The sequence below is a fragment of the Centroberyx affinis genome, unplaced genomic scaffold (genome assembly GCF_046629955.1).
Source record: "Centroberyx affinis isolate AG114_WGS23_722 - 3 ecotype Tasmania unplaced genomic scaffold, CSIRO-AGI_Caff_v1 ptg001819l_1, whole genome shotgun sequence".
Lineage (NCBI taxonomy): Eukaryota > Metazoa > Chordata > Actinopteri > Beryciformes > Berycidae > Centroberyx > Centroberyx affinis.
Window position 1 is genome coordinate 107,764 of NW_027280203.1, and position 8,846 is coordinate 116,609.

Here is an 8,846-nt window from a genome sequence, read left to right on the forward strand (position 1 = left end):
AGCACCTTCATATTCTGGTGAAATAGGCCTAAATATACCCACCAAGTGTGTGACTTTTGTATTATGTGGAGTGTCTGATTTTTGTTTTAGCTATATCCAGACAATGCACCCACACACATACATCAAAACTATCCAGTCACTGGTAAAACCACCAGAGTACATTTGCCAGGCAGCTTTTGGTGAGAACATATTTAACAGTGTGGTTTGTTATAAAGCAAATAAAGTCTAAAAACAGCACTTTGCTCTTGAATGGGGTTTTGACCAGTGAGATGTAACCATGGATACAGTGCCGTTAATCTCTTCAGAGCAATAAGTCAGGCACAGTTATGTCTGTGTACATTTCCATTGAGCATCATCATAAAGTAAGAGCTGGGCCCAGTCAAAACTAGCATGGGTGTTGAAGGAGTAGGACAAACAACATTCTTCATTGTGTTGCGAAAATGCACATCTGGAATCATTTAGGCTTGTAAGAATTTTGTTTACAGTAAGAAAGAAAAACTTATGTTTCAGCAATATTGGCCAAAATGGGTAAATATCCAAGTTTTTGAGTAAAATACCAAAATCAAGCAAATTTATAAGGGCTGGGATCGTTTAAGAATTGTGTCTGAGTACTCACTTTACCCAGTGACCTGGCCAAAACCCAGACAGATCCCGTCAGAAGAGCCATGGGGAAGAGGGCATATTTTTTCATGTGTCTTTCCCCTGCCTTACCAGTGGGATCCAGCGTGTCCCCAGCTGAGTTTTTCCATCCTGCTCTACTGCAGCAGCTGAGCCTCTTCAAAGAAATGTGGAAGTGACCCGGTATACCACTCCGTCCTCATTGTTCCATACGTTTTTATTGCCGGCTTTGTTTGTGGAAACTTGCAGTCATTCAACCTCTGCTTGAATTTGGCATGAGGCTGTATTGTTTTTGCTCCTTGAGGCTTATGTACAACATAGAGGATGCAATTCATATTGTATACTAATTGAATGGAGTTGGGCTTTTTTCCCCCAGACAGTTTTAAAGAGTAACGAAAGAATAGGCCATATTCTAAGCAGACATCCAGCTTCAATTCCTAAAACTACCTGGATCATAGTGTAAGAGGGATTCTTGATTTGCTTTTTTCACCACTCTTGATAAGAAACTTGGTATTCTTCAATTTGAAACCGAATATTTTAACTAGCAAAATGAAAAACTATGATGCAATAGAACAAAGTGATTTTTTAAAAAAAGTGTATACCAACTCATGTGACATTTGCCTCCTTGAGCTAAGGGTTCATACCATGGTTAACAAAGTGTTTTTCACACATTTCAGCCTGGAAAAAAATATTTAGTGTTCCAGTGTTGTCCCCTCCGCAATAGAGCCAGACCATGCCATTGCTATCCCAAAAGGCAAATATTTATATATAAAGTCCACACTTTATAGTCAAGCAGACAATGGAAATAAAAAAACAGGCTCCAAGTCTAGAAGAGAGCAGATTTTTGTGGTGGAGACTGTGTAGAAAGTGTGCTGGCTATCCCAGCTGCTTGATGTCTCGGTGTAGCAGAATATTTTTGCTCCCCAGCAGGTCGGTCTGACTCCTCCCACACCTTCCACAACACAAGCCAACGGATGTCCTGCACTGTATTGCAGCCAGTGGACATTACCACGCACGCCTGCACACAGACGCACACACACATACACACACACACTGCTAGGAATTGTTGAACAACCTTATACACAGACTACATGTCATCTTTTTGATTTTCCCTCTTGCTTCAGAGCAACTCTGTTAAAAAAGAAAAACAAAAAAGAAAGTAGGACAGCCATGCGTTATTGCATGACAGAAGTCATCGGGGTGCATTTTGGGCATCTTTTATGACATTGTGAGCAGTCACTTTGCAGATTTTTCTGGATTGCCCCCAGTTCTGTTACCTTGGCGACTGCCCTGTTTTGAGATTCCAATCTGTCGTCTACGTGGCGAACTCCAGAGTGTGTTATGAACAGGAAGTAGGTCAGTCACCGTCTGATACAATACAATACAATGGCCCTGTGCTTCACTCGCTACGCTTTTTATTGCCGGGGTTTCTCATCTTTTTTTCCGTCCATGTTTCCACATCTTTTTCTTTTACCACTCTGGTAATCTTTCATTGGTGACATGGCTTCCATATCAGACTGTATCCTTCGTGAAGTGGTTTTCAACATGAAAGGCAGTCTGCATTCAAGCCCCGCATGTACCTTGGCTTCACAGTGATATGATATAAATATATACTGTGTGTTGTGTGCTGCTTAGCAGTTTAGAGTTTGTGCAAAATATTATTGTACTTATTGTCCAAAATCAAAAAGAACAGAAAAGAAATGATGGACACACACAATATTAATCTGTGTTATGAAGTCCGGGGCCGTCTCTGCTCACTGTGGCAGTTCAAAGAGGCGTCTCTTTTTTGCTCCTGCCACAGCTGACTCACCACTGGAAAAATGCAACTTCCTGTGTGGGTCCTTACAGCTCTTTGAAAGGGACGTGAATGTGTTTGCTTTTTAAGCCTCTCTTTCTTCTTTGGCTGCCATTTGCTCTGTGTCATTTTTGGCTGATCTTCCATAATTCAAGTGCTTTTCTTGGACAGTGAAACACGTTTTCTTTGCACCATAGTACACAGATGAACTGCAGTTGATGTCCCCACCTCCCCCATATTACATAGTAATGACGTCCTACTTTATTTTTTGAACTGGGTTGTTTCAGGCATGAAAAAGATGGATTAATTTTCATGTCCAAAAGGAGAAATCCACCCTCTCTTACAATAAATATATCATCAATTTGATGATACTCGGTGCATTCCAGGATTTATCTTGTGATGAAGAGTTGTAATCTACTTTCTTGGTGTATCCGCTTTCCCTCAACCTGCCTTATCTACTTCTACTTCAGTTAGTGATTTCCTACTAGCAGTATTGCAGTGAAAATAATCAATAATTACAACTTGCTCATTACCAGTTACAAGAGTCACTGACTGTCATTCTCCCCATCTTTGAGGTCACATCACGGTTCAAACATTCATTTGTCACAAATAGAAAAGGAAAGATGCATTTTGAAAGTTCCATCCATGAACTCGAGTGCATAGTCATTTTATATATTTTTGTTATTCAAATCAAAGTCAGTGGATGGAATTTCCAGTGTTTTTAAGACTTTGGTATCTTGATTTATGCTCACAGTGGCATTTCTGAACATTCCTCTGGGCTCGGCTGTTCTCCCTTGGCTCTCCTCAGCCACCAGAGCTTTAACTCTCTCAACATGTTTGGAACAGTGCGGTGATATACAATGACAAGAGTGTTTGTGAATGTGGACAAATCCAGTCCCTTCATTACCCCTAGTGTTTCCCCAGTTTGTTTGCTTCTTTATGGTGCAGCAGTCTTAAGGGATCCTCTTATTGCTTTGCGCATGCTATCATTAAGCATTCTGTGTACGCTTGTATGTGTAGTCCGTCCCAGTGTCCCGAGTGGGATGTAAGGGCCATCGCCATGGCTTCGCTTTCACTACCACAGCAATGTCCTCATTGGTGTGGCCTAAGCCCCACAGTGTGTGTTACCTATAACCGTAGGCTGGAAGCTCCACCAAGTGCCGTTGGAGGATTTGATAGAGAATTTCATAAGCTAACAAAACCAGAGTGCTGCAGAATACTGAAGGTAATACTTCACTAGCATTGACTCGGAAATTAATTTCTCCATTGGCTGTTGTTAAAATGTTCTGTGCAGGAAGTTTCAACCATTGTGCAAAAGGCTTTACTCTATTTTACTCTGAAATCTCCACAAAGTGCTGTTGGAGGGTTTGATGACAATTTACTCTTTTGGTTATTAATCTTACTTCTTTACTTTCTTATTCCCCAGGTACGTCCAGCCATGATCGAGGACAAGGGTCACCGTGTGACCGACTACTTTGTGGTGGCCGGGCTGACAGACAAGTCCACACCCTTGGAGCAGGACCTGTCGGAGACCAAGTCCAGCGGGCCCAAGGCGCCCATCACTGACTTAGCCGTCATCAACAAGTCGGCGGGCGAAGCAGTGCCTGAGGGCTTCACCTGTATCGACAGCACCTACAGCGGCCAGCAGGCGAACCTCAACCATGGCAGTCTCAAGAGCCCCGAGCTCTTCCTGTGCTATAAGAGGAGTCGCGGGAAGCCCCCGCTCATTGACATTGGGTGAGTTGTGATTATTTATCTCTGCGTGTTTTGCTTTGAGTTGTGCATGTGCTTGCAATGTTTACAACACATCAGCAAGGGATTCTTTGCAAGTGGCATCATTTATCTATGCCTATTTGATTGTTTAGCGCAATGATTTAATCAACATAAAACACAACTTGGAATTAGTTACATTACTACGGACATCTCAGAAGTTGAAATTTAACAGTGTTTTGTGCTGCTTTACATGCAACCTTAGTTAAGAACCAATCCATAGCTGTATTTCTCGAAGCTGTTTATCTCACATGTATCTGTGTATTTTATGCCAGCTTATTGCGTAACCAGGTGATATGTAATATGTAATACTGCCTGGACCCATGAATACCTGTGACAATGACAAGAGTTCAGTAGAGTTCAAAACTAGTCTACATCTCCTGCATTAGGTATCAGTGTTGCTTAAGTTAGGTCTGATTTGTTATATTAGACTTGACTGCAGTAGCATGAAATTTTTTTAAGGGGTAGAAGTGGTTGGGAATTTTATGGACGTAGGTTTATTCACGATATTCTTGATCCAAGGCCTAGGCTGCTGCTTACTGTGTAAATATTTGCAGACTTATTTGCTCATTGATGTGGAAGTTTCCCATTTGTGCAATGAAACACAAATTCCATTTATTGGCATTGTCCACTATTCTGCCATAGTCTTTAACTAGGCCAGTAATAGCACATCCGGTAATCTTTTAGTAAGAATAATGATGCAACTGCCTGAGGTCTTTAAGCTCTCTACACACCTTTGTCTTTGTCTAAAGCCTGTCTGTGTCTCCTGCTAGGCCCGTGTGATAGAATGTTGCAATACTTCCCACCATATCTCCTCCTCCTTTCAGTCACTAACAACAAACTGGAGTTTCCAGTTACATGAGTCTACACTCTGCTGGCTCTCTGAAAGGATTTCCCTTCCCTCTGCAAACTCAAATCTATGCGAAAAACATCATTGAAATGGGGTTTGCAATATGTAGATGGCAACATATTGGCCAATGTCCCACTTGTGTCCTACGATGAATTTGGTTTGATTGAGCACATTTTATGAATGTCATTAATGTGATTGCCTACTGCTGAATGTAGTTTTGCACTGTAGAACTATGGGGAACGCACATGAATTGCTGCAGCCCTCAGTGCATTGAGCGTAAACAGCAGATCGTATGTCAAGTCGTGTTTCCTCTAACAGATTACACAATCCAGCCATCTGACAGACATCTTGCTGTTGGAGAAAATAGACACAAACATACATTGAGGAATTCCCACTAGCTGTCAAGCTACTGTACAGATGTTTTTCAGTGGTGGATGGACCTATTTTGTCCATCAATCATGCTTTTTACGTTTACTGAGGTTGAATAACGGATTCCAAGGTACATATCACAAGCTCTTGTTTTCTGTTTCCACTACAAATGCACATATTATCAAGAGACTCCAAGTGTAAAATTCATGGGAATATCTAGTCCATCATTGAGAAGGGGTATAGCTTTGCCTAGATTGCAGATTGGGTCTGATAATGTGTTTTGATAGAAATTACATTAGTGGTTGCATTATGGGATTTGTGCATTGCCTGATGGCCCCGTTTTGGTTTAACTTCAGAGACATGTCGCAGGTGGGCAGAAGGTCAGTAAATATTTTTGGCCCTGCTGCAACACTGGTGTCTTCCTTTCCTATCAGCTGATGTCTTTTCCACCTGCCAGTCATCTCCCCCTGAAAGAATGAATGAAAAACTAGCAGTGTGTAAATCATTCATTCTTCCTTCTGCCACCTCTGCTGTCAGCAAAGCCAACATTCCTATCCCGGGCCTCAGGGCTTCACGACTGACTGTGCCCATTAGGACTTGTTTTTTTGTTTCTTAAATGAGAATTTGCTGGCAATTGTCCTCTTGGCCTCTTTAGGTTTGTCCTGCACTCTTTCAGAATGAATGGTGTGCCAGTTGCCAGAGAGTGCAAGGTTCCAGGACTGTAATATCTGCCTTCACAAGATTAATAAATGTGTTGGTCTTAGTTTAAAGAGGACACAAATCTAAGCTTTTGGCCCTGTGGTGTAGTCCAGATGGGAAGGGAGGCCATGGAGCTTGCTGCTATAGAAGCCCTGCAGTCATGCAAGACAAAATACAATACAGTGAGGCACTGATTGCTGACTGGTTGTAACACACAGCCAATTTTGACATAAATCATAATATTTAATGTAAATTGGATGGTTTGTACTAACATGGACAATGCCCATGAGAAAGGAAGAATCTCTTCCCTCTGCTGTCTGGGATTTTAGATGAGTCAGCTGGTAAATATGTCTGAATCACATCGCCCGTTGGAGATAGGCGTGTGTGTGTGTGTGTGTGTGTGTGTTTGTGTGTGTGTGTGTATGAGAAAACTCACAGAAGCCTCAAAGGGAAACCAGAGCTATGAAGAGAAAGGCAGTGCTGCTGACCACAGACTGACCCTCCCTGTAATACAGGAGAACCAGCTATGTTCCTCACCACAGACAGCCATGCTTAAGGCTCTTACTTATCATCTCCATATATGCGTCTCTCTTGGAGTGACTGGAATTGGATTGATTGGGTTGCTTTTAGAGGATTGAAGTGGAAAAAATCATGCTCTCACACACACCCTAGTCAAGATTGGTACACTAGTCTTGGAAAGCAACTTTGGTGCTATTAAGTCCTGTGTGAGCTGGACCTCTAACTGTCTAACATGTTAAGATCGGCCTCAAAGGCCATTTTAGGTCAGTACTTATGAGGTTGTGGTGGACACCTTCCTTACCCATGTGTGAAAGACACAGGCCCACCAATAGAAAACACCCACTCAGTGTTAGAAATTCCCAACTTACTCTGTTCCATAGGTATTTTTTCAAACTCATTAGGATTTAATATCTGTGTTGCAGCTTGAATCCGTAACCTTTTTGAAATTGTTACATCATTAGAATGTTATTTTTTTGTTTTTTGGCAACATAAGCTTGTCTCAGAAATCAGAGGCATGCCTGACAGCAAAACTGATTCCAGACCAGCACTCCCTGTGAGACACTTGATTAAGAGCCCAGTCTATGAGTGCTTTGTATGTGTGGGCATGAGTCATTCCCTTGCCAGCACTGTGCACTGCCCTGCTATCTGCCATCTCAATTTCCACACCATTTTGACACTCCTTCCCTCAGTTCAAAGGGTAGCTGCATGGGCAAAGAGAGTTCTCTCACTCTCTGTCTCAGTCGTTGTCTCTCTCCCCCTCCCCTCCTGTACATAATCTCATCTTCACTATTCTTGGAGGCTCATAATGTTATCATGTCTTGAGCTATTGCAGGTTGTGTGACCTGAACACACAGTGCAACAAATCTCCCTCAAGTCCTGTCCCTTCAAAACTAGGCCGTAATCAGTGTGGCTGTCCTTTTGTTAGTGTAGAGGCTTATGAAATCATTCTCAAGGTTGTCTCGACTAGCGCTTGCGCACTCTATTGTGATACAGTGTCAAAGAGGTTTTTATTGTCCATTGTTGCTCTCCCATACATCGTAAAGTATTTGCTGTCTGACGATGGAACAGAACGTCTTATCATGGGAAAGCAGCATTGATTCATTCTCTTAGCTTGTTATTAGGGCTGCACGATTCTGGTTAAAATGAGAATCTCGATTTTCTTGCTTAGAATTGAGATCACGATTCTGTCTCACGATTCTTAAGCAAAACATTTTTTTATATAGCATTAAGTATAGCCTTAGTTACACAAGTCTTTGGAAAATTACCTGCCTTCCTGAATCTTTTTTTTGGGTTGCGGATCCGTTTCAGGTCGTTGTTTTATGTGTATGAAAATGGGTCGGGTGGGTTCGGATGTGTCGGAACGGGCAGGCGCGGGTTGAAAAACCTGACCCGCGCATCACTAATGTAAACAGTAACCTGATAACTCGTAATCTGCTGACCTACAAACGTTAACGTAAGTAGCATCATTACCTTGTGGTATTTAAGTAACTTAAGTGGAGTTAGGTAGTTTAATTGATAACCGTGTGGCAATGCATTGAATTGAATTGAGCTCAACACGAGCGCTGTCGGCCTGTCAAAGATATAGCCTAATTCAAATGCTTGATGAATCCAACACTTAAAAACTCATAAAAACAATCAACTTACATCTCTCTTTTTCCCTTATTTAGAACACAACCTTTGAACAAGTGTTTTCCCATGTGTGTCGACTGTTCTCCGTCATGTCTCTCTCTGGAGTTGTTTTCCTTTCTGCCGGTTTCTGCCCGCTCTGCATGTGCGCATTTCGTCACGTGGTAGAACTCAGTGTTGTCACTTGTTAGGACTGCTTGGTTTGATGCAACGGATGTCCATAATGAACATGCGGCAGAATCGTTGTCATTAAGGAATGAGATCGCATAGAGGTATGAAACGAGATCGCGATTTTAATACGATTAATCGTGCAGCCCTACTTGTTATACAGTCATTTCAGGTCAAACCTTATTTTGCTGTTCTGTAATTACTTTGTGGGTCGTTCCACAGTTGTGTCACTTTCAATTTTAGTTTTACAACTGTAATTTAGGTAAGCATGAATAGCACTGATGTTCATGTGTGGATATTAATGAACTGGTGTGCTGATTCTAGATGTATGCCACTGATTAGAACCATCAAGCATCGCAGTGGGATTGTGTGTGCTCCTATAAGAGATATAATGTGCTGTCTAACACGTTTGCTTGTTTGTGTGTTTATCAG

General features: G+C 41.9%; 1 protein-coding gene across 1 annotated transcript; it reads left to right on the top strand.

The window, feature by feature from the left end:
* The first annotated feature begins 1,918 nt into the window (after nucleotides 1-1,918).
* On the top strand, nucleotides 1,919-4,966 carry LOC139652527 (DENN domain-containing protein 4C-like). The gene is made up of 3 exons (XM_071529630.1): nucleotides 1,919-1,974; nucleotides 3,840-4,150; nucleotides 4,957-4,966. Exons 2-3 carry the CDS (start codon nucleotides 3,852-3,854, stop codon nucleotides 4,964-4,966), a joined length of 309 nt encoding a protein of 102 aa, XP_071385731.1. The 5' UTR covers nucleotides 1,919-1,974; nucleotides 3,840-3,851.
* The last annotated feature ends 3,880 nt before the right edge of the window (nucleotides 4,967-8,846 follow it).

Bases quoted from the DNA above. Each gene is read 5' to 3' on its own strand.
- LOC139652527 (XM_071529630.1), top strand. From the start codon at position 3,852: ATGATCGAGGACAAGGGTCACCGTGTGACCGACTACTTTGTGGTGGCC.